General features: G+C 37.3%; 1 protein-coding gene across 1 annotated transcript; it reads left to right on the forward strand.

Moving 5' to 3' along the window:
* Positions 1 to 23,189: 23,189 nt before the first annotated feature.
* On the forward strand, positions 23,190 to 23,811 carry LOC119985080. The gene has a single exon (XM_038829251.1). The coding sequence runs from the start codon at positions 23,228 to 23,230 to the stop codon at positions 23,777 to 23,779; it is 552 nt and encodes a 183-aa protein (XP_038685179.1). The 5' UTR covers positions 23,190 to 23,227; the 3' UTR covers positions 23,780 to 23,811.
* The last annotated feature ends 3,159 nt before the right edge of the window (positions 23,812 to 26,970 follow it).

The raw sequence follows: 26,970 nt of genomic DNA on the forward strand, positions 1-26,970 counted from the left end.
CTGTCAAGATAAAACATAAATACTTCATACATGGAAATAAATATGCAATGATATAACTCTTAACGAGGCCAGGTGCGAATAACATCATTTATGATATTCATTACATTCCCAACATGGACTGCAAGGTCTAAAAGGGATTCTTGTAACCGATAAATATTCTGATTTTGAGAATGGTCCCAAGCATTATCACGAACTTTGTTCAATGCATCTCTGGCTACTCGAAGCACATCCGTATAAGATTGGTTTCGCACATATTCGTTTTGGAGATTTCTTTCGGCCTCCTCCAAAAGTCCTTTTAAACCTTCAATGCAGTTTTGAGGGTCTTCCTCATACAATTCTTCAGACACTACAAATATTTCAACGACTGAATCATCTGGTTCGTCATTGTTTCGAGATGTGGAACCTTCTCCTTTGGTCTCTACCCTTTTTTGAAGATGATGGATCTTCGTTTCTTACCCGTTTTGATGGAATGGAACTCTCTTTCTCATCCAACGGTCTTTTCACAGGAGTTGAATCAGAAGAACTCATTTTGATAGGTGTCGAGAGATTTTTGGAAAGAAGAAAGAATGTTCTCTCCTTCCTTCTTGAGGTGTATTTAAGGGTAAAGTAATCACGTTCAAAGAAGTAGTTATTTTCGAAGAACGTGGGGAAGCTAAACGGTTGCGCCGTTTTAAGAGACTGCAGTGTCTCTTCGTATTTTGGAATTTTGAAAATAAATGATTCAAATATCCCTCCTTTTATATCCGTGGTAAATCGTTTCTTTAAGAAAATAAAGTGCAACTTCACGGAAACCTTTCGAAATAAAATTGAAGGAAGATAAATAAACAGGAATTTTAATCTATGGTGTAAAGAACATTATCTATTCCATCTACAACAGATTTAAGCTGTACTGTGATCTCAGTGATTGCTTCATGCAACTTATCTGGATCATGACTACTTGCTTGTCTGCCCATGACATATATCGGATGCCTTGGATGGCATACTTTGAGACCATGAGTTGTCTTCTATAGTCTTGAACTTTATTAGTTGTTTTCTCGAGTCTTCTTTTGGTTTCCATCAAAGCTCCTTTTAGAGATTCTATGGTTTTCTGGTGATCGTCTTCATATACTTCTTCTCTTATAGGAGAGAGGTTGAATTTGGGATCATTTCCATCTTCGTTCTCTTTAGAAGTAGAACCTTCATCAATTCTAGATTTCTTCGTGGGTGGATAGTTGGGAATATCCATCCTTAGAGATTTTTTGTGGAAAATGTTGTTTTCTCTCAATTCCTTCTTTTGCATATTTATATAAGTGGAATATGAAAGAAGTTAGTGGAAGTTGTGATCGGTAGTGGGAAGATGGACAGTTATGGATTCAATCCATGTCTCTTTTCGAGGAGTTGGAATGCCTTTTGGTTTGCTCGAGGGTTAATTTATCAGAATTGATGCTAATTTATTGGAGTTGAATTATTTCAAAATTTTGGGGAGCTTCGTCTTCCTCTAATAGAGCTCTGTCTTCCTCTAATAGATCTCCGTCTTTTAACGACGAAATTTTTGCTTCATCTAAGGGCTTTATCTTTGACAGAATTTGAATATATTTGGAATCTAAAGAGGAGATTCTTGATTTGTCTAGGAGCTTTATCTTTGACAGAGATAAAATAAACATGGAATAGTACTTATAAAAAGTTACTATGAACTACTCAAGCTCTTAAGGATCTTCCTCCATGGCAGCATATTCTGACATATCCCAAAGCTGATAAAGTGAACTTCCTGCCAATTTATAGGCTCTGGTAAGTTCCATTATCCTTCTTTCTGCTTCATGGAGATCTTTATCCAAACGTATCACCAGATCTTACAGATCAGAGACATGTTGGTAAGGATCATACCCGTCGGTGTAGAACTGACCCATAATTTGTTGAGGTTGATCTCAAACTTCAGATGGTCCTTCATCTGACTTGGCTGGTGGTTTGGACATTATTTTCTAATATTCAGGCCTGATAGGAAGCTTGGAGGAACTCATGACTGTGGAAGTTTTTTTTGTGGTAGTGGTATTTCTTTGGTTTTTCTCCAGTATATTTATAGGGAAAAGAGCGCGCAATATTTCCAAAGGAGTTGCAAATGGATCTGCAGGTTCCCCAACCATTGAAGGTTCTAAAACTGCTAAACCCACATTACATGCAATAGTACCTAGAATTACTACTGGAAAAATATATAAAAGATCATTAGGCCATGCGGGTTCTCCGTAATAATTATGACCCATCCCTTTAGCTAATTTAGCTCGTAATACAGGATCATTCAAGTCAGGATTTTTTGTTATTGGGATAGGCGAATTCGTATGAATCCGTCCTCCAAAGGAGCTGGACATGATAATTTTTCATCATCCAGCTCAAGCAAGAATCAAAACATCCAAAAAGATTCATATTCTATATAAAAAAATCTAGATCCTATCCATTATATAAATGATTCTACGTAAGAACTAGATCATGTTTCGATTCTAAGTAGTTTTTATCGAGATGTGATAATGTAGCGCCGCCGTTTTCGCCATTTATCGAGAAGCAACTTTTGATTGAACGACTCTGATTAGTTCGTAGAAGAGCGATTTCCGAGGAGTTTTAACTTTTGAATTTTGAATTTACCATTTAGTCCTTGGGGAGTTTTTTAATGGGTCTACTGTAACTACCCACTATCTTAAAACTTCCAGAACACGATTCGACTTTCGGTACGTTTCTTGACTTCTTCTTTTTCGAGTTTTCAATTATGGCTTGGCTTGGTTCCTCTGAAGAACTTATTGATAGGTTTGAGAGAGAAAATGAAAGGGACGAATCTAATTTTGGTCACTCGATCATTCCGAGTGAAAGTCCAGCTGTCATAGATACTCAAGATGAGTTTCTTGAAGGTGATATACCTGAAAAAGAGCTAGGAGATCAAACCACTAGTTTTAGGGTTTCATCGTATTCTGAATCTGAAGGAGTATTATGCAAAAGGGCGATTAGTCCATCTAAGGTTAGCTTTTTACCAACTACTCGTTCAAAGAGTAAGACTGAAAAGGTTTTTGTGGAAGAGGTTATAGTAGACAAGGATCCTGCTTTTGTATTAACGGAAGAGGATTTAGATAATATTAGAATTGGATTCAAAATCCCACAGGAAATAGATATGCGAATTCCTAGTTCTAGCAAATCAACCTCTTATGAATTTCTAGGGTAGTCAGTGGTATATGCTTTAGCATTGAGGTGTGGATTAAAGTTTCCTTTTGGACCTTTAGTCAAATTTGTATTAAGATTTTTTGGAGTTGTCCCTTGTCAACTTATGCCTAATTCTTGGCAGATTTTGCTATCTTTAGAAGCTTTAAGTGTGAAATTTAATCTTTCTTTTGGCCTTCATGAATTTCTTGCTGCCTATTCTTGGCAAGAAAATAAAAAGGATGTAGGTAGATTCATGTTGTCGAAGAAGGATAAGGAAAATTTGATCGCTGGGACTACTTCTGGTGATCATAACTGGTAAAAGAGGTATTTCTTGGTAAGGAAGGAAACTCTTCTGGGAGATGATGATGTTATCCCTAGTTCTTGGAAAATTCAGGGTATCATCCATTAAATTTTCTTTTATCTTCACCTAATTCTTTTATGAATATTTATCTTTTTATGGCAGGGAAATCTCCAAAGATAACTATCACTAAGGAAGCTCAGAGGAATTGTCAATTATTTTTAAAGACAATTCCTCGTCCTGAAAGAGATTGAAAATTTGTCTCCTCAAAGTATCTTTTTGAAAGTAAGTTGAGAAAATATTTGCGATTTTGATTTTGTTTCTTGTTTCTAACAATTTCTTTTCGATTTCTAAACAGAACCTCATATGGCCCCAAGAACAATTGTTCCTTTGACTCTAAAAGAGATTGCTGAGAAGAAGAAAGTCTAGAAAAGCTCTAAGGAAAAGAGGACGACGAACAGACATGAGTCTAGCTCGAAACTTCACAGTGAATTAGGAACAATTGCTGAAGTTATTGAGATTCCTGAAGTTCCCGAGGACAATATAGACGATGACTCTACACTCGTTAGGAAGAAGAAACCTAGGCTATCGTCTCCTTCTTTGGTAGATGAAAGTACGGGATTGAACAAGGAGGCCGATGACATTATTCAGGTTCTTGATGATGAAGTGATAGAGGAGACCGTGAGGAGAGAAGGAAAAGATCATGTTCATCCAGTTTCACCTCTGAGAGCTCTAATTGAAAAGGAGTTGAGACTATCGGGTGCTGATTTTCCATCTAATCTCCCGGTGAGGAGTTTCGAAATGTCGATCCCTAACATCCCCCTTTATTCAAGGCCTGTGAGTTATTTCCTGATCTGTATAAATTGGCCTATCCCCTTGGTTTTACTCCTCCTAAATTGAACCTTGAGGATGCTTCTCTTTATAGCATTTCTTATGTTTTTCAAGTATTTTCGAAACTCAATTTATTTTATTTCAATGTTAAATTAAAAGTAGCATTCGTCTTCTTCTTTCAGGCTTTGTCAGTTCAACTTTACATTGATAAGGAAATAGAAAAATTAAAGGAGGAGACAAAGAGTCTTCGTCTTTCCAGCGGATTATTACAGGCTGACATTGAAAAAATTTCAAAGGCCGAAGAGCAGGAGAAAAAGTTAAGGATGGAGGCCGAAGCTCAATAGGAGAAAACGAAGAGTGTTGTTGCTGAAGTTTTAAAGAAAGCTGAAGATAAATTTGATGAATTGGATAGAAGGCACATTGCTTTGAAAACTGACTTTACAGATCAAGGTAGACAACTATCCAACATAATGCAGCAACAGAAAGATGCGGAGGAGGAACTTTCAGCTCTCAAGGTCAAATTTCAAGAAAATGAAATGCTATTGAAAGATCTGCAAGAAGTTGATTCTAAGCTGAAAGATTGTGAAATTGAGCTAAGTGCTTCTATTGAGAAAGCAAATCGGCTATCAGATGAGTTGACAGAATCAAAGGAAGATGCTGACTTCTACAAGGGAGAATGTGCTCTTGCTGCTGGAAAGAAAAGAATCAAAGCTTTGGGAGAAGTAATGATGCAATACAAGGCTGGTACTTTAAACGAGGAAGAAGTTGATCGAATGATCAAAGAATATGAATAATTCAAGGTCATCAATGCAACGCAAACTTCTATCTCTGAAGCCGAAGATGATATTTAGGCTTATATTTTTGTTTTCGCTATCTTGTACCTTCCCTTTTAGTCTTAAATACAATCTTAACTCCTTTGCATTTCTTATCAATTGAAGTTCATAGCTTTAACTATATGCTTAGGATTTTAACAGTGATGCAAATAAGAATCTTAGAATAAACAAAGGGTTAAGTATACATGACCTTTTGGGAAATTGGAGGACATCAATCTTCGTCGCTTTGACCTTCGTCCAAACTTTGATATTTTATCCAATATGCTAACAGATCCTGCAATAATCAAGTATAGAACGATGGGGGTGATATAATACGATCTGTCAGGCACTTATATATGCTGAGCATATATATGTATATATTCAGCTCGATTGAGAAAATATATACATTTCAGTCATTCATCATCCAGATCCCTATAAATTTTTTTTTTAAGAAAGATATAACCTGAGATGTTTTGCATTCCAGCTGTTGTTAAGTATCCTCCCTTCTTTGGTTTGCAATCTGTAAGCACCATTACCGATGACATCTATGACTCTGTATGGTCCTTCCCATGTGGCCCCCAATTTTTCAAAATTCAATTGTTGTGTGTTCTGGAAAACTTTGCGTAAAACCCAGTCACCAATGTTGAAAATTCTTGAGTTGACTGTTTTGTTGTAATATTTTGCAATCCGATGCTTGTAGGCTGCTGTTCTAACAGATGAATTGTTTCATCGTTCCTCGAGCATATCTAACTCTTAAGTGAGGATGATGTTATTCGCCTCATCTCGTTGCCATTCGAATCGTGTTGTTGGGATGCCAACTTCAACTGGTAGCATTGCCTTAGTTCCATAAGTTAAAGAAAATGAAGTTTCACCTGTTGAAGTTCTTGCTGTTGTTCGATATGACCACAGAACCCCTGGGAGTTCGTTGACCCAAGCTCCCTTTGCATTTTCTAGTCTCTTCTTCAATGTGTTGACTATCGTCTTGTTAGTAGCTTCTGCTTGGCCATTAGATTGTGGATGTCTTGGCGATGCAAAACAGAGTTTTATTTTCCAGGTATTATAGAAGTCTTGGGGTTTATGACTGATGAATTGAGATCTATTATCGTAAATGATTTCATAAGGAACTCCAAATCTACAAATGATGTTTCTCCAGATGAAACTTTTAACCTCCTTGTCCCAGACCTGTTTATACGCTTCAGCTTCCACCCATTTTGTGAAATAATCTGTTAAGATCATTAAAAAACTCGTTGTCCTGAAGCTGGGGGAAGCTTTCCAACGATATCAATTCCCCATCTCATGAAAGGCCATGCTGATGAAATTGGGACCAGCTCCGTTGGGGGTTGATGTGGGATTTGTGAAAATCTTGGCATTTATCACCTTTAGCCACATATATGGTTGCATCGCCGCAAAACGTAGGCCAATAATAGCCAGTTTGCATGACTTTACTGGCTAAGCTTCGGCCACCTGAATGGTTTCCGCAGACACCTTCATGCAACTCTGCTAGGGCATATTGTGCTTCATCTTGAGATAAACATCGTAGCAAAACCCCTCGATATGATCTTTTGTATAAAATACCATTAAGTATTGTGTAATGAGATGCTTTACGTTGTAGTGCTCTGGTCTCATTCTTATCTTGTGGTAACACATCATCCTGCAAGTATTGTATGAATGATGTTCTCCAATCATCATCATCTTCAGTAATAACGAACGATTGTTCCACCATGGAATGTTTGTTTATTGCTGATGATTCCAAATAAATCAGTGGGATGTTCAGAGTTGTTTGCACTTAGATTGCTGATTCCAAATTTGCCAGTACATATGCTTGTTGGTTCTCTTCTCTAGAGACTTGATTAATCTGGAATTCTTTGAATTCAAGTTGCAACTGTTGTACAAACTCCAGATAATCGTTCATTCTCTCATCTTTTGCTTGATATTCTCCATGCAATTGGTTAACGATCAATTGGGAATCTGAAATCACGTGGACACGTTGAACTTTTAATTCTTTTGCTAGTTTCAGTCCCTCAATCAAAGCTTCATTGTTTGTAGCATGAAATCCTCAATGTACAGCTTGAGGGAATTGATCTACTTGTGGTGAGATTAAGATAATACCTAAGCCGCTTCCCTTTACATTACTCGAACCATCAACAAATAATTGCCAAATAGCCTCATCGTCTTCATTGTTTTGACGCAATTCTTTGTGAGCATTATCCATCATTCTTGGACTCAATTCAGCAATGAAATCTGCTAGAATTTGGGCTTTGATTGCTGTTCGAGGTTGATATACGATATCATGCTCGGTCAATTCAATTGCCCACTTCGTTAATCGTCTGAACAATTCTGGCGTATGGAGTATCGTTTTGATCGGAAAGCTCGTCACCACCGTGATAGGATGACTTTGAAAATAAGGATGAAACTTTCATGCTGTAGTGATGAATGCTAAAACGAGCTTTTCCATTAAAGGATACCTTGTCTCAGCATCTAGCAAACTTCGACTAACATAATATACTGGAAGTTGCCGACTATTTTCTTCTCTTAGGAGTATTGCACTAATTGTAAATTCAGAAACTGCTAGATAAAGATAGATTATCTCACCGGTTTTTGGCTTCGCGAGAATTGGAGGATTAGTTAGATATCCTTTCAATTTCTTTAATGTCGTCTCGCATTCGTCTGTCCATTCGAAGTTAGCTGATTTCTTCAAAGCTATAAATAGATGATGACATCTTTCGAAAGATTTGGAGATGAATCGATTTAGTACTGCAATCTTTCCTATCAGCCGTTGTACATCTCTTATTTTTGTGGGAGAAGGAATATTAAGTATCGCTTGAATTTGATCAGGATTCGCTTCAATACCCCTTTGTGTAACGATGAATCCCAAAAATTTTCCTGCTTTGACTCCGAAAACGCATTTGAGAGGATTTAACTTCATTTGATGAGCATCAAGAATTTCAAATGCTTGTTTGAGGTGTTCAACATGATCTTCGGCCTTCAAAGTCTTTATTAGCATATCATCGATATATACTTCCATTGTTTTTCCAAGCAGACTTGCGAACATGCGATTTACTAGCCGTTGATATGTTGCTCCTACATTCTTCAATCCAAACGGCATCACCTTATAACAATATGTGCCATGTTCGGTTATGAATACAGTTTTCTCTTGATCTTCTGGATGAATCAAGATTTGATTATATCCGGAGAATGCATCCATAAAGCTGAGTAATTCATGCCTTGCTGTTGCATCCACAAGTACATCAATATGAGGAGGTGGAAAAGAATCTTTTGGGCAGGCTTTATTCAGATCAGTGAAATCGATACAGACTCTCCATTTCCCATTTTTCTTTTTTACCACGACCACATTTGCAAGCCAGTCTAGGTATTGGACTTCTCGAACAAATCCAATTTCTAACAGTTTCTAGAATTCATCATTGATGACTTTATTTCTTTTTGGAGTGAACCTTCTTCTTTTTTGTCTCACGGGAATAAAGTTATCATCGACTTGCAATTGATGAGTGATGACTTTCGGATCAATTCCAATCATATCTGCCTCTGTCCAAGCAAAAGTGTGTCTATGATTTTGCAGGAATTGAATTAGATTTTCAAGGAGTTGGCGATCCAGGTTTGGTCCAATCTGAATCTTCTGTTCTGGGTACTCAGGATGAATGATGATTTCTTTATCTCTTTTTTAGCCGGTTCTTCTTGATTGCTCAGAATCGGCCCTTGCTGTAATTGCTATAAAGCTTTGGTTTTTCCTTTCAACGCTTGTTCATAGCAACTCTTTGCCTGACGTTGATCCCCATAAATTTCTTGTATTCCATCTCTTGTTGGGAATCGTATTACTTGATGATAAGTTGATGGCACAGCTCTCATTGCATGAATCCAAGGTCGTCCAAGTATCGCATTATATGGAGATTGATAATCTAATATATTAAATCAAACTTGGGAGATTTATTCCTTTTGCGTATACTTGTAAAGGAATAGTGTCGATGGTGAATTGTTGTTCTCCGCTGAAGCCGATGAGTGGAATATGACCTCTAATTATATCGGCTTCTGAAAGTCCCATTGCTTGAAGTGTGGACATGAATAGTAAATTTGCTGAGCTACCATCATCAATCATGATTCTTTTAACTTCGCAATTGGCAATTTGCAAAGTGATGACCAAAGCATCATCATACAGATTTAGTAATCTCGTCATTTCATCATCTGTGAAACTGATGACTTGCCTCGTGAATTGTACCATCGGCTTGTCATTCCATACCTCAGAATTCTCTGTCTACTTGACATGTTTCTTTGCCGATGAGTGTGTAATTCTGCTAATTTCTGATCCGTCGAATATTACGTTAATCGTCTTTTCTGGGGGAGGTGGTTTCTGTTCTTCTTCTCGTCTTTCAACTTGGGCCAGCGTTGCTTTTCCTCTTTCAGATAGTAAATCTCGAAGATAACCTTTCTTTAACAATTAGGTTACTTCTTTTTTGAGGGTAAAACAGTCATCTGTTGTATGCCCATAATCATTGTGAAATTCACACCATTTGGAAGTATCCCGTTGATCTAGCGGTTTACAAACTTTGTCGGGCCATTGAACAACATCTCCCATTTTCTTCAGTATTGATAAGACTTCATTTGGTGGGATTACCAAATTATATTCAGGAGATCTATTCTTTATCTTGAAGTCAATCGGCTTGATCCACATGATCTTCTGGGTCAGTGGTACCATCATAAGGTTTGATATGTTTTATGATGAACTTCTTTGGAAGCTCTTCCATGGCAATGGCATGAACAAATGGAGATTTGAGGAAAGTGCGATTTTTCTTTATAGGTGGTGGCATGTCGGGTATCCTGAAGAATGTTGACTCCATTTCCTCCAATCTTTTGTCACTGCTTTGCTGCGTCGTAATTTCTAGCAGTGTTGTGGTTATATTTGACCATGCACCAACTGTTGGGATAGCTGAAGATGAAGTTGGTATGGGAAATAACGGTGCCATGGATTGTGCCGTTGGCCTTAGGAAGTGAGTTGACGTTGATGTCAATGATGGTTCTGTCTGATGCACAAATCCTGGCAAAGGGACACTTGCGCTGGGAATTTGCGTTGTTTGTCCATCATTGATTCGAACAGAAGTACTTGGGACAGTACTTGCAGGAATGGTTCTGGTTACGTGAGGACTTGAAGGTTGATTCATAAGATCAAGCAGCTTTTGATTTTCTCTTCGAACAGTCAAGTTTTCTTGCTCCAACTGTTGGACCCTTCTTTCATGTTCGTCGAAGCATTGAATCAAAGCTTTCATCTTCTCGTTCACAACATCATCCCGTGAATCTTCTGAGTTTGCCATTTTGATAATACTTCCCCCCTTCCTGGCGTGCCAAATTGTTGATGTAAATTATCGACAATCGAATTGTTGAGGATGAGTGGGTAAATGTAAGACAAAACAGAGAGATTTTACGTGGTTCGGCTTTGAGCCTAGGTCCACGATGCAGAATGATATGGTATTTTATTTATCACTTGTGATTACAGAATGAGTAAGAAATCAAAGTCTTCCCTTCTCCGCTCCCTTTCCTTGTCCTAATAAACTCCTTTTATGCTTTTCTTGAGCAGTTACCAGCAGTTGTGGTAGTTGGAGAAGTTCATTGGCAGTTTGGGGGAGTTTATGTAGTTTGCAGTAGTTTTGGCTATTACCATTTAACGAGGAACTGCCTTATCTTCGACTTCGTCCATTAGTTATTGATTTGGTCTCATTTGTACCGGCTTTGTATTGCCGTTTTAAGACCAAGCCCTTTTTGGACTGTATGTTCTGATCTGATTGTTGTTAGGTTTCGAGGACCTAGCCTCTGTTGGGCTTTTATGTTATTGGGTTTCGTGGCCCTTTTGTATTTGTATTGGGTTGAACAGGACCCATAATTTGTTGAGGTTGATCTTGACCCCTACATATATAATTCTCACCAACCTTTCGTCCTTAGCTTTCCTTTGATTCAAATCAATGATTAACCCATCGTCCTCTCACTCGTCGCTCATCACCTCAGTCCTCACTTAACATTTAAATAACTTACCATTCATTCATTTATTAATTCCTCCACCACCACATCTCCTACCAAACCCAAATTGAACCACCAAAAAAAAAAACATATATTCAGATATGAAAACATCATATCATATTGTTTCTCGTGGAGTAGCCACAGTCGTAGAACGGGCGTTGGTAAATGTGAGTTAGGTGCACATACCTGGCTGAACTCAGAATTATATTCATTTGAGATATTTTTCTTAGGGATAAACCAAATTTTATTTCCTTAAGGTTACACGCTTTTCTCATTTCTTTGCTTAAAATTTAAAATGTGTCTCAAATGTTCTTAATATTTCAAGAAGTAATCCAATTCTATCTCGACATGCCTTTTTTTTTTCCAACTGTTACTTTAACGAAAAATGCCTACATGACTACCGAATGACATTGTGACTCACACATGGTGAATGACGTGGCATTTCATTAAAAAAAATTATTTGTTTAAAATTATTTGATTTTGCACCTGTAAAATAAAAAATAAAAAATCCACAAAATATCTCAATGTGTTCTTGTTTAACAAGGTTTATTCTATATTTGGGTTCGAATCGCTTATCCTTCGAGAATTGAACTGGTTCAAGAAGATGTGGTGGTGGTGGTGGATCTATGGGTTATAGTTGTGATTGAACTGGTTCAAGAACTTCAACCTGGGAATCTTGAGCACAAATGACATTTTCTTATTTTTCTCTCAGCTTCTTCCATAAATTTCCCCTGCAATTTCTCCTTTGCATCCCTCATAAACTTGAATTTTGGAAGAAGTGAAGATCTCAAACTGTTAAGCTCAGCCTCAGGTATTGATTCAATCTCATAAGCTCTGCTTCCACACTTTCTACCCTAGAAACTTTTACCACCAAGCCCTATCCTAAACCAAGCTCTACGTCTTGTCCATGGTTGTTCCCAACTGGGTCTCCTCCAATTTCCTAATTGTTGTTGTTCTGCAAATAAAATGGTCTCTTGAAGTAGATAGATTGAATGAATTTACTGCTGTAATCATAAGCAAATGAAGATAAATAACAAAAATGGATACGAGTTCTTCATCGAAGCGACACTCCAATGACGTCGCCTTCGATTATGTTAGCTTGTGCCGTCGACCATGTTAGCTCATGGGTTGGAAGATGAATACGTCTGATTTTATCAATTAGGGTTTTTAGGTTAAAATGACTAGGAAATTCTTTTAATTAAAAATCTACATGGATAAGTCAACGTGACACTCTGGTTGGTAAATAAGCAATTTTAACGACCCGTCCCAAAAGGGGTTTGTGGGATTACCAAATTATCCCATAACCCCAAACTTCAGTATCCAAGGCTCATCTCGCTCATTCTGATGGGTGTTGGTCAATGTAGGTGCTGGTAGATGTAGGTACTTGTAGTGACTCATCCTAGAAGGGGTTTGTGGAATTACCAAATTATCACAAACATATAAATTCTATACAAAATCATCCAAAAGCATTTATTGTAATTCAAAATAAATCTCAACATATCCTTAAATACAACAAATAGGATATAGGCATACGAAAGTTTAATGAAACAAACCCTACGCTACCCATGAATTCACAACCGTATCCATAGAGAAATCGCTCACGCCTTGGGATGCTAGCCTCCATCTGTGTACTCACATGAAAGGAAAAAAAAAATAGAGATTGAGCTAAATAACCTAGTAGGGGGTATAATACCCAATAAGGACCCCAATATACATGAGACAGATACTGAGAGAGAGCAAATCACAATGATATTAAAAGAGTAGAACTAATGTACGGATACTATAATCAACTCTAATAATGTAAAGGAATGGCAAATACAATATAAAAATAAATCATACCACAATCATCAACCATATGCATATATATATATATATATATATATAAGCATGCAAATACATATGCGGTGACACATCACAACTCTTTGTGCACAAAGTCATACGAAACCGCCATTGGAGGCTGGGGCACCGAAGTTGTTCATAATCATCAAAGGCAGCACGTGGCAGTTCGAAACCACCATCGGAGGTCGTGGCACTCAAACTCATCAACAACTATCAAAGGCAGCACACGATAGTCTGGAACCACCGTCGAAGACTGTGGCACTCAAATACCTTGTATAATCACGAGGTAGCATAAAGGGGGATATATAATCCCATATAGTGATCACATCTCATGGTGGTGTGTCACGACCATAACCACCGCACAAAACCAGCCAACAAAAACAATGTCATCACAACTACACATATAACTCTCAATCACAAACCAATCCATCCAAACACACAATCAACATTATATCATGATGCATGTATTTCAATAAGTTTCTCATGCACCCGAAACCAATTCTAAAACTAGTTTAAAAAATATTTTATTTTCTAAAGATATAATGCAAAGCTCTACGAAGAGTCTTAATCAAGTCAAAAATTTTTATCCTAATATCCAAACAGTGCATGCCTAACTACATGTTGAAAGAAATATAATCAAGCTCAAAGAACTGCCAATCAATGAATATGCAACAAACAATGATTCAATGAAGTGGGTGTTTAACACACAAGGAAATATATCACAGAAATTTTAGAACACAAAGTATCAGGCACTTGAGATCAATAAAAGCAATACCTCTACATGCCATGAAAGGAATCCAAACCAAAAGCACAAGGAACAAGAATCACACGAGTCAAATAAATCATACGAGTCAAATAAGATATGATAGAATACTAATAATTCCTAATACAGATGACATTAATGAATTTATCAAGCAAGCAAATAATAAGGGAGTAATATCTTAAAATTTATAATAAAATGAAAGGTCGAGTACTGGAAGCCAAAGAATCAGAATCCTTACCTCGATAGCAGTGCAAAAAAGGTTAAGCGTCTATTGTGTCTACTCGATTTCCTAAAAATATACTGGCGTATAGCAGATCAATAAATAGCCTGAATAAATTACTATTATTTATTTGGTGAAACTCCATGATCAAACTTGGTCAAACTTTGTCTTTAAAACAAAAATAAGTTTCGGTAAACAAAATATGTCAAAAGTAAAATTTCTTTAAATGATCAAGCTTTTAAATAACTTCAAACAAAACCAACCATATATTTTGTAACACCCTTGGGCCGAATTGGTTAGAGATCTTTTGCAAAACCCAAGTCCACTAAATGGACACATGTAATATATTTCTGGGAAAATGGGGCCGGTACACTAGATTGTACTTATTTGTAAAACGATGCAACCATAAAACATCCTTTTAAAAAAGTTCAATGGGGATCTGCTTTTACCAAAATAACCTCATATTTCATTTTCCATCCCACGAAACCTCTTCCCTCACACCATGATTTTCTCTCTCCATCACACCGTGATTTTCTCTCTCCACGAACTGCAAAAAACCTACCTACTTTCGTACCTTGAAACCTCCATTTTCAGATATTTTACATCCATAGAGACGCTTCTTTCTCAATCTCGAGTGATACTATACTGATTTTCTAGAAAATGGTAAGCATATTACATCCCCAAAGCTTTTTCCGGTTAATTGATACTTTGGTGATACTATCTGAAATTTGTCCAACGAAGCCTTTGTTCGTTTTCAAATCATGTTTATATGTCTTGATTTTCGAAAATTTCGGTCAATTTCTAGTACATTTGCTAGTTAGGGTTAGTCGAAATCTGTTAGGGCTTTTGGTACAATACTGATACTTTTGTGCATTTAAAGCTTTCATGTGGTTAATTTTCATGTATTTTCCTTCAAAATTTTTGAATTTTGGTTTGAATAATGTTTTTTCTGGTGCAGAAGCTACTTTTTTTTTTGAAATTTTGGTAAACTGATACTATAGTGCAACTTTTGTAATTACAACAAATGATTGCTATAGTGACACTAATTGTGTATTTCATTAAATTGATATCAACAATCAATTTGTGGGAATGTAAGTGGTTCAGGGATTTTTGGTTTGCTTACTAGTGAATTTTAGTGCAGATATGACATTTTTCTTTCATATTTTGTTGAACTGATACAATAGTAATACTTTTAAATAGAAGGTCTAATTTAGTGTTCAATTTATATCTTTTTCTCATAAAATGATGATACAAATGTTGAAATGTAAATTTGATTGCATTACATGTCTTTCTGGTTCAATGGTATCATTTTCGTGGATTTTTTGTGTTGGTGATACTATAGTGATACATAGCTACAACTGTAAATGCGTATTTCATGAAATTGAAATTATTTTGATGCAATTGTCGCCCATTTGCATTACCTTAACCATTTGCATTACATATCTTTCTGGTCAAGTGGTTTAATTTTTGTGGATTTTTGGTCTATCTGATACTATAGTGATACATAACAGTATGATACTATATTTATACTTTTTACCATTTTCGGAAGTCATGTCCTTTCCTGAAAATTTAGTTTTATTAAAGGTTTTTCTGGTTCAGTACTTTAATTTTAGTGGATTGTGGTTTGCTAAATATTGTTTTTTGGTGTAGAAGTGTCTTTTATCTGGGAAATTTGGATAAATGATACTATACAGATACTTTTTTATCAATTTTTCAATAATTTTTTTCGACTCACAGGTATGCTATCTTTGTAAGAAGAATAATCCAGGTATTGAAAACCCAAGTTTTTGATTGATTTCTGGCTTTTTATGGTTGTTTTCTGCGACCAAAGCGCAAAATCTTTGGTTATACGTCTTCGCTTTGTGTTGAGGACTTGAATCGTACCAAGAGAAACCAGATCTTTGCTTCAAAGCCCATCGTCTAGAGTTTCTATGATTGTGACACAGTAAATAAAGAAGAGTACAACCAATATTTAGGAGAGCTACGTTAGCTTGTGCCTTTTCTAGATCTAGGGATTTGATTTGTTATTGAGCGGATGAGTCGAGTAATTGACACTATCTACTTAATTTGATGTTATTTTCATCATCGGCCTGATAAACTTCAGATCCTTGGTTGACATGGGTACATAAGCAACCACGACTGGGCCAAAAATGGAGAGAGGAGCAGCTCGGCCAAAAGCGGAGAGAAGAAGGCAACTACGCAAACCAGAAGAAGAAGAAGAAGAAGGATATTGTAGGTATAAACCAAAAAATGTCTAAAGCCAGATGACCATATTACCCTTAAATTGCACTTTTTTATAATTTTAAAAAGGCTCAGGTTCTTTCTACAAGTAAATTGTCCCAGGTGCTCTTAGTGTCAATTGTCTGTACATTTTTTCCTTTTGGCCTATATTAAACAACATAGATATGAATTTATATGGCTTTAAATGTCTGTTAGTGACGGCCCAGCTGAACATTACTTTAAAAAACTATAACGGACAATTGGCAATAAGAGCACTTTAGACAACTTAATTGTAAAAAGGTCATGGACATTTTTAAAATTGTAAAAAAGTACAATTTAAGGGTAATTTGGTCATCTGACTTAAGATATTTTTTAGTTTATACCTACAATACCCTCCTCCTTCTTCTTCTTCTTCTTCTTCTCCCTCCAACTATCCAACTTCCTCTCTTTCTCTCATTCTTCTCTACTAAAAGTTATCTCCTTCTTTCTCTTCTTCTTCTTCTTCTTCTTCTTCTTCTTCTTCTTCTTCTTATTCTTGATCTGAATTTGTTCTTCGTTGCCTTCTTCTCCGTTTTTGGTCGAGTTTCTCCTCTCTTCATCGCCTTCTTCGTCGTTGCTCAATCTGGACTGCGTCGAGTTGCTCTGCCTTGTTTTTGACAGATCTGGACGATGCTTCGTTGTTCAATCTGGGCTGTGCTTTGTTTTTTTGCAGATCTGAACTCTGGTTCGTTTTTTGCAGAGATGTATCACTATAGTATCACTATAGTATCACCATAGTATCACCAACACCAAAAAATCACTAAAATGATACAATGAAACTAGTATGCATACTTCATCTTCCTAATTACTTTTCCTTTCTTGATTTTCTTTTCTTGGTTACCTCTCTTATTCGTTTTGGAAAAACATTTACAAGTGCAGAGATGTATCACTATAGTATCACCAACACCAAAAATTCATTAAAATGATGTAATTGAACCAATGTGCATACTTCTTCTTCCTAATCACTTTTCCTTTCTTGGTTTTCTTTTCTTGGTTTGTACATCTCTTGCTCGTTTTGGAAAAACATTTACAGCTGCAGAGATGTATCACTATAGTATCACCAACACCAAAAATCCACTAAAATGACATAATTGAACTAGAAAGACATGTAATGCAATCAAATTTACATTCTAACATTTATATCATCATTTTATAAGCAAAAGATATAAATTGAACACTAAATTGGATCTTCTATTTAAAAGTATCACTATTGTATCACAATTCGTGGAGAGAGAAAATCAAATTTGAGGTTATTTTGGTAAAAGATGATCCCAATGTACTTTTTTAAAAGGATGTTTTAGTGACTGCACTTTTTTACAATTAAGTATAATCTGATGTACCGGCCTCCAAAAGTCCCAAACTATAACATGGGTCTATCCCCTTTAAATAACCCACTTTGATATAAATTTAAAACCCAGCCCAAAAGTTTAGTCTTCTTATGCCTTACACCGAGTTTCCCCAACCAGTTTCACCGAGTCACACCACCCGAGACTCGGAGATGTTTAATCCTCCTTCAGCGGCGTGGATCAAGGTTGCCTCCCTTGAAAATAGGTCCAACACAGGCCGGTGAACCTCATGGAAGTGAGGTCCGACCGTAATAGGAAATTCTCAAGTGCTAAATTCATTCATGGTAACCGTAAATAACCATACCCATATCCATATACAACAAGATGAGTTTCTAACCTAATGCGACGGTGACGCCACTCCAATTCCCTTAACTGCCACTTGAATCCAGATCACAAGACAAGAAACTAAGAAAAATTTCGACCCGTGTTCATCCGCAAATCACCTCAATTCCATATATTTACCTGTAATGTATGTGCTCACCTTAACTGTGAAATCCTCCAAGAAAACCCTTTAATTTTAATCCACCTCCGCCGGAATCAATCTTCTTGGCTATCCCTTGTTCCACATCAAGATAACACAGAATATCATCAATTTGTTCAACCAAAACTACCCAAAGTTACTATTCAAGAAGAGAGAAAGGATCTAATATTACCTCTCCTATTCTCCTATGCGGGTGAGACAAATTGACACCATGTGATTTCTAGCGACTACTACAAAGTATTTTCTTTATATTTTTTTTTCAATTAAGATATATGGTATACTAGGTTTTTAAGTATTTCTCCAATGTTACAAATTTACCAACTAGTTTCCTTAATTTAGCCTTCCCCCAAAGGTTTTTGTTTAGTTTTAATTAACCCCTATGGAAAGTTTAGGCTTTTATAGTACTTAACTACAATCAAATAAAAATCACGGTGGGCCACCAGCAACCAGCAAGACACATAAGTAACGGACAATTAGAAAAACCTTGACATTGGTGGATTGTCAACCAAAGAAGCTTCAACAGTCAAGTCAGTAAAGATGGAAAGCCAAAATGAGAGATGCAGTAGATGCAAGTAGGATGGCTGCGAACGTGGAAGGTGGCGCGACAGAGAAAGTGTTTAGAGAAAGAGGATGGAATAGAGTATTAGGAAAGCTAGAATGGGGTGTTGGTTAGAAAATAGTCTCATTTCTCTGTGTTTTGATTTTTGTTGCTTCACATAAAAAATGATGAGTTCAAGAGATTCATATGATTTCAGGATGATCGATGAAGACAATGATGCCATAGCTAAGAGGAAGTGTCAGAGATAGGGTCAAATACTTCAAGAAGAGCATCTCCAAGAGTACAAAAAGTTCCAGAAGAATCGAGTGCTCCATGGGAGGAAACTAAAAGAATCCAATGCTAAAGAAAGAGCTCCTTCTGAGGAAGAAATTTAAGAGGAGTCAATCTCTTGTTACCATAGTGTTGAAGGTGACATTCTGCCATCGAGGATGAACGTTAAATCGAAATTGGAGAAAGAACACTTGGTGCGTATTCAGGACATATATGATATTCCCATTGAAGTATAACTTAGATTACCCAAGAAGGGTGAATGAGTGAATTGGGATGGGATATCCCCATGGAGGTAGCCGTATATGAAATCATGTTAAATATTGGATTCAAATTTTCAATCCCAACTCTGTTGGCTGGCTTGTTGAGGCAATTTGGTTTGTCATCGAGCTAGTTAACGCGCAACACATATAGGACTGTGTTGGCCATCCAATGTATGTCGGAGATTCAAGGGAAAGAATTCATACTGAAATACTGAATGAATTGTTGTATGTTTATTCTTTGAAGAAACATGAGTTAGGGAGACGTTCTCTTGCTCATAGGCGGCCTTAAAAAGGTAGAATTACGTATTTTCCTTCCAACAATCATGGTATTTTTTGAAAGGTAAAATACCTTTTCGTGGTGTTAGGAGGAGAAAATGGAATTGAGTATGTATGGAGACTCTTTGAACGTAAGTGATGTTCAATTGAATTTTTTTTAGTTGACGTCGACAACTCAATATTTCATTTTTTGCAGTTCCTAATCAGAAGCGAGAGAAGGGCTTCCAGATTGATCTTGTAGTCACCGATCGAATAAGAAGGTTCATTGAGATTCCTTAGGAGGAGAGGTGGTGAAAAGCTTCCCTTAACCCATCCAATCTCATCTAGATTAGCTTGTGGCGATTTGTACGTCTGTCAAATATATTTATGTGTGTGTTCTGAACTTTGGCTACTTTGTTGAAACGTAGTCGGGAATGGCATCGTAGAAGGAGATATGAGGAGATCCATACTTCAAAATCTAAGTTCACGGAGAGAACTCTTAAACAAGAGGAAAGGTGAGGAGCTTTGTACCAAGGCAGGTACCGACAGGTACCTTCATGATAAAGTGGCAACGAGGTAGGAGAAAGATGATCGAGCCTTTGCTGAGAAGGATAAGAAGAGAAGAGAATAGCATATGTGTCAGAGAAAGTAGATTCGAGAGGATCTAGTGGTTTATACACAGTATCACCCAGAATAGGGGTAGTGTCCAAATCTACTCCAATTTCAAACGGGTACTTCCATGTCGTCGGTGAAGGATCCTCAAGGGCAAAAGATACTGGGTAATGATTTGAGTGGGAGATTAGGGCTCCGAGCCCAAAGAAGACACGAGTTTTAGCTTAGAAAAATGAGGTGGGCACTTCGAAGAAACTCAGGACAACCTTATTAGTTGAGGGGTCTTTTCATCAGGTGACAATTGCTGGGGGAAATCAAACAATAATTGTTGAGGAAAGATCTATCACTTGTACTTCGCCAATGGATGGCTCATGCTTCATTGTTCCTATTGGGCTTTTTGTTGGGGTCGAAAAGCTGATATTTTCAAAGGATGTTAGTCACTTTGAGAAGCTGAAGACTCATGGAACCCTCTATTATGGTGCATGACACGAACATGTTTTTGTCAAGGTCTTGAGGCGATACTCCGTATGATAAACATCTCGAAAGAAGTGTCTCTTGATGCAAGATAGTTAAAAACTCTACAGAAAGACTTGCCTATTGCTTAGGCTAATGTTAAAGATGTTGAGGCTCAAGCTCAGTTCGCCGAGCAAGAAGTAACTCAGGTTGTTGAGGAAGCGACGACCAGGATTGAGCATGTCAAGGCTGAGACTAGACATGCCATTGTGGCGGGCACCCGAAAGGTGGAGGAACTTGGAGAAGAGGTTGAACATTGGAGGTCCTAGATGGAAGAGTTAACTACTAAATCTGTGAAATGACACTAAGAGTACATTGATGTGCTCGTAATGACTAATGATAACACAGAAGATCTCCTTATAGCACCTAAGAGTAACGGTGAGCTTTAGAAGGAGAGGGTTGAAGCTTTGGCATAGGCAGAGAAAGCAGAAACTGCCCTAAAATATCATCAAGACTAGGCTCAATACGAAAAGAAAGAGCTAGAGGTAGGAGCAAAAGGGATAAAACAAGAACTGAAAGAGAACATAACCTTGATGCGGAGAAGGAAGTGGACGAGATTTGATTGAAGGCAATTTGTCTGCAAGTCTACTGACATTCCTTCTATTGATAACGTCATTGAGCCATAGCCCAAGTCTACTAATCCCGAACCGCCTTCTACTATTGGCCCCTTGCATGGCGTTGAGCCTATCGTTCATGAGCTCAATGTGGAGTCAATTGCTATTTATACTCAGCCCGATGTGGAGCCAATTAATGTTGATGCTCTACCTACTATCGAGCCTGAGTTTAATCTTGTTGCTGTGGCGGATGGAGTGGCTATCAACCCTGCTAATGCTTGAACAAATTTTTCTATATTTTGTAATATTCCTCATATTTTTATTTTGATGAACTGCATGATTTTTTAGTCATACCTATTTAGGTAGTAGTTACAGAATGCTTGGGGATTGCATTCTCTATGAAAATATGCTCATTTATGGTGACCAAATGGTCGGCCTTGTAAAGAGATAAATGACCAAAGATGCCCTTTGAAAGACAAAGGAACAATGAATTGAAAATGACCGACAAAGCGATATAAAAGAATTAAAGAATGAGGAATTGGTGGCGACATGAAAATAGTCTGAAGCAAGTTTCTTAAGAATTTTAAGGAATCAAAGAACCAAATGCGACCAGAAAAATTGGTCTAAAGATGGTTCTAGAAAGAACAATAAAAAATAAACCAAAGATGGCCAGAAAATTAGCCTGGAGGCGTTTCCGAAGAGAACAATAAATAAGGAAGGAAAGGTGACATAAAAAGGTGGTATGAAGGGAGTTCCTTAAAGAACAAAAGAACAGGGAACCAAAAGTTACCAAAAAAGTGGGTTTTAAGCAAGGTTCCTGGAAGAATTCAAAGAATAAGGAACTTGAGATGATCAAAAAAATTAGTTTGAATGAAATTCCGTTGAAAGAAATAAGGAACGAAGAGCGACCAGAAATCCATTGCATCAGTCTCAAGGGCTAATCAATTGCATATTTAATACTGTCACACAACTTATCAAAAGCAAATCATACTACACATTATTCTAAAATTATCATTTTAATTTTGGCGCATTTAATAAATGAAATATTTCTACTAAGAAAAAAAAAGAACGATAATGAAAAAAATAGTATCGGCGTTCTTATGCGTATTGGGTAAACTCATATCGGGCGTGCATAATAATATTATCAAAATATCTCTACCAATAAGACACATGGCACATGAAGGCCAGCCTGGAGGAGGAAAAGTAGTTCCACCTTGACACCGACCAAGGTAAACACACCAGTACTTACCAAGACAGGCACCTTGGTACTAATTGAGGTAGACTACTCGGGACCACCCGAGACAAATATTCTTCCACACAAAGGAATTAATGTCCCAATAGGACACCAACTCTAGACAGAGTCTGATTCTCCTTCAGAGAGGAATACATATGGAATCTACCCTCCGAGAAATTTTCATAAAGACCAATGAGAGAACATCCTACCCCTACTACGACAAGAATACTTTAGCACGTATAAAAAGGAGACATCAAACATTCTGACTTCTACATCTTCAATAGCTTTTATAGAGAGGAAGAGCTCCAAAATACCGAGCCATCCTCCCTTGCAAAGTTCTATGCTGACTCGAGTGTCGATGAGATCCCCCGAGCACACCCTCAGGACCCTATCGTAGGTTACGTTCGTTCTCTGTGCAGAAAGGAGAATACTCACCAGTAAGGAAGGCAATCAAAAATTTCTACCTCAATCTGACTAATTGATTCGTCTAGTAAGTTCAGTCATATGTACAATATCATCACATAATAATCTACAAACCACCCATGTCAGACATACCTATTTACAATCTATGCACGTCTATTTTCATTCATTGTGAATACGAATATATTTTTAGATACATTGATTGATATCAATGCGAGATGTATGGAAACATTCTTTTCCTCGTGAGTGACATTCATTACCCTTTCAACGGTAACAGATATTCCAAACGGCCAAAACATTAGTGAGTCCCACCATCACCTTGAGTAGGCCCAGATCCAATTTGGCCCAAGTAGCGGTGGGCCTCACGTGAAACACTCACCTGACCAAATACTCACATTCTAACACTCATTTGCACCATCTATTTTAATGATATACCCCAAAAAAGAATGTACGACTCACCTGCTGTCATTCCTGATTAGTTGCTCCATCTTACACAGATACAGGAAAACACAAAAGAATCCATGGAAGCTTTGTGGAATATGGAGGAAAAATGGAAGCTAACAACCCAAGAAGCAATCGTCCTATTGGCTTGTGCTGCCTCTGCAGTCATCGGGCTTTGTGCGGCTGTGGTGCTAAAAAGGAAGGCCCAAGAGAAGAAGACGAAGAATATTACCGTCGGGCTGGAAGGTGGGAAATGGTCCGAGCCCAACTGCCATTGGGTTTCGGTCAAAAGGGCTTTGATGGGCTCGGTGAGGTGGAGTGAGGCGGCAAAGTGGGAGCGGTCACCACAACTTCTTGGTGTTGAAGGAGGCAGTTTGGGGTGGCAAAGTCATAACTCGGAGTCGCCGGTGTGGCAGCGGCCGATTCTTATGGGGGAGAAATGTGCAATGCCGAGGTTTAGCGGGCTGATTCTATACGATGAACGAGGCCAGTTAATAGATCAGTCCCTCAATCAAGGATCTCTAATGGTTGACAATGTTCATCAGGTTATCACATACAAAAGCATTTTTAAATTTTTTTTTTTTTTTTTTATATATGAACGTACTTGTTTTTTTCCAGTAATTAACAAATAGGTGAAGCAAAGTGATTGTTATTTATGATTTATGTTTCTTTTGATCTTTTTGTGCAGGAAAAATCTGTAGCTGTTGTAGGAACTACTCTGAAGGACTTGCTGTAATTTTTGCTTAAAATTACCTATGTAAAACAATCATAATAAAAAAAATCTCAAATTCATATTTCAATTTTTCTTTGTTACATACCTTCATATTTCTTATCAGACATACTTTCCAACTATAATGTTGTAAATGTCCAATCCACTCGTACGAACAATATTGTTCGTTTTGGATTGTTCGATTTCTCATGGATATATCGACTTGTTAAGACTTTGTTCCTCCTAGGTCTAGTAAATGAACAAGGCCCAACTCATTTAAGCATAGAAAAAAACATTGTTAGTAGAGTACTGAGAGACTTGGCCTTATAAAGGAATGTCCACACATCATTTTGATGTGGGACTCTTAACATATTGGGAATATCATTGTTTGCAACAATCATTCCCTTAATCTATGCAAGTATTCATATGGTGGGCTCTAATATCAATGTGAGAAACACACCCATTGAAGATTCTGTTAAGGCGATGAATTGGAGCAAGTTGGTGACAAAAAGGGGTCCTTTGAAATTCACATCTTCTCTAACAAGTTTTCATTAGATGGAATACTAATTCCATATTCAAGAGGAGGCCAATGATGAAAACCTAGTTCAATCTTCTACCAAATCTATCATATCATGATTGAAGGGAATATAACAGGTCTCTTTTTATTATATCTCATGTTCTAGAATATCCCCGGCCCTATGGCTTGCAGGGTAATTGTAGATAAATTTGTTGGATATTGGTTTGTAATGGGTCTATTTTGGACACAACTAAGTGTGGAACCTGCTTGTCCTTTGGGATGGGTCTAAAATTGAGTACGTATATCTACAAATATAGATGAGCGTAGTACACTTACATTATAAAAATGTATACATGAAATGGTGTAAGTTGGCATTGTAAGCCCAATCCCACATTGAATATTATAAACTCAAAGTGAGTTTATGAACTTGGGCCTACGGGGTACCGAAGTTTGTTGGTGGAAAGACTTTACATGGGCTAAGGTATGGGTTACGCTAAAGGGAAAATCACGGGTCGGTACCAGTTTAAAACCTTATGGACAAATAAGTCTAGTGCAAAACAGTTTATCCCTCTAAGGTCCACTTCTTGCTTAAGTACATTTTTACCCCTGATTTTATTTCAAAACCATGAAAACGTCATCCGTTCTCTGCAACTAACGAAGATAAAAACAAAAAGATATGTTGTGACTCTTCCGTGCCATCGCCTCCCTACCTCAGTCTGGCTGTGCCGTCGTCGCCCTTTCCTGAAGTCCTATCATACTTTCCATGCACATTTTATATTGTAACTGCACGTATATGACTCCGTATCGTAGTCCTTCTGTTGGTTGAGGAAAACCTTTACCCTGAAATTGATGCGCGTGTGAATATCTGTTGCTATTGTAGGCTTTAGTAAATTATGCAAGGTCATCCAAGGAGGCAGAGGAAGTTTCCAAAGAGGTAATAAACTAATAATCTCTTGGATTTGCAGAAACTTTTATGCCTACATAGACACTTTTTGATCTGATTTTCCTTTCTCTCTCACTAGCCTAGGGTCTCTTCCTCTTACTAGCCTAAGGTCTCTCATCTCTCTTTCTCAAATCCATCTCGGCCAATGTTGTTGTTTCAAAACAGTAATATTGGTAGACCAATGTTATTATTTGGAAAAAACTTCAGTTCCGATCGATTTCGGTGGTGGTTTGCCATACCACCATCATAGTTGGACTCCCCTCATTGAATCACACAATGCCCAGTCAGGTATGGCCCAAAAAGGCCACCAGATATGGCCATTTTAAAACAGTAACATTGGTCAATGTTACTATTTCAAAAAAGTGACATTGGTTGGTCAGTGTTACCAATGTTACTGTTTCAAAACAGTAACATTGGTCGGCCAGTGTTACCATTTAGAAACAACTTCAGATCCAATCGATTTTAGCGGCGGTTTGCCATACCACCACTACCATTAGAATCCTCTCACTGAGACGCACAATGCCCAGTCAGGTACGATCCAAAACGATCATCGGATATGGCCGTTTTAAAATAGTAACATTGGTCGATCAATGTTACTATTTCAAAACAGTAACATTGGTCGCCCAGTGTTATAATTTGGAAAAAACTTCAAATCCCGCCAATTTCGACTACAATTTGTAATACCACCATCACCATTAGACTCCACTCATAGAGACACATAATGCCCAGTCATATTTGGACTAAAACGACAGTCATATAAAGATATGTGAGAGAGAGAGAGAAAGATGTAGTGTAGAGAGAGAGATTCAGTAGGAGAGAGAAAGTTATTGTGATAAGAGAATAGATGCAGTAGTGAGATAAGATAGATGTAGCATATAACAAGAAACAAAACCATATTAGATCTAATCCTCTTTGAAAAGAGATAAAAAAGGAATAAGATAAAATTTAAATGATTTAAATATTATAAAAAATAAAAATGGACTTATGAGGGATAAAGTTTTTTGGAATGGACCTAGATGTCCAACAGTTTTGAAAGTGGTATTAATATGTCATTTTCCATATGCTAAAACCTTACATGGGCTTAGGGCTTGGCTAGGCCCATTGACTTATTTGGGTCAATATTTGACCAAGTTACCTTGTTTGGGTTACTCTAAACTACAGCCAACCATGGTCAAGTACATGAGTTGTATTGACCATGTCGTCCATGATTTCTTAGAAAATTGCAACTTATGCAACTACTAGATTTCCTCTCATGATGACCGGGTCTTCTTTAGCAAGGTGACCCATGATTTTGTGGCAGTATATGCTATTCATAATGTGCAATTCGGTAGAGATAAAAGGGACCTCTTCTTCTCTATTTCATTCATGGTTTTTCCTCTATTTCTTCTAGGCTTCGATATCTTCTCGATTCTGTTTCATGCCTAAGAGAAAGGTGACATTCGATTCTTTGTTCATCGTTACGTTAACGGTATGCTTATGTTAACGTGCTACCAAGGAGGTTTGGGAAGTGAAATTGTTAAGACTGAGCATAAAGACAGGGTAATTAATCACTTTAAGGTCAGAAAACATTACTTGATCTTTGTAATTGATTTGTATGTGTTTATGGTGTGAACATTCCTAATGTATTTATTTTCTTATATATGATATGAGTTGA

This window comes from Tripterygium wilfordii, chromosome 19 (genome assembly GCF_013401445.1).
Source record: "Tripterygium wilfordii isolate XIE 37 chromosome 19, ASM1340144v1, whole genome shotgun sequence".
NCBI classification, from domain to species: domain Eukaryota; kingdom Viridiplantae; phylum Streptophyta; class Magnoliopsida; order Celastrales; family Celastraceae; genus Tripterygium; species Tripterygium wilfordii.

Bases quoted from the DNA above. Each gene is read 5' to 3' on its own strand.
- LOC119985080 (XM_038829251.1), top strand. From the start codon at position 23,228: ATGGAAGCTTTGTGGAATATGGAGGAAAAATGGAAGCTAACAACCCAA.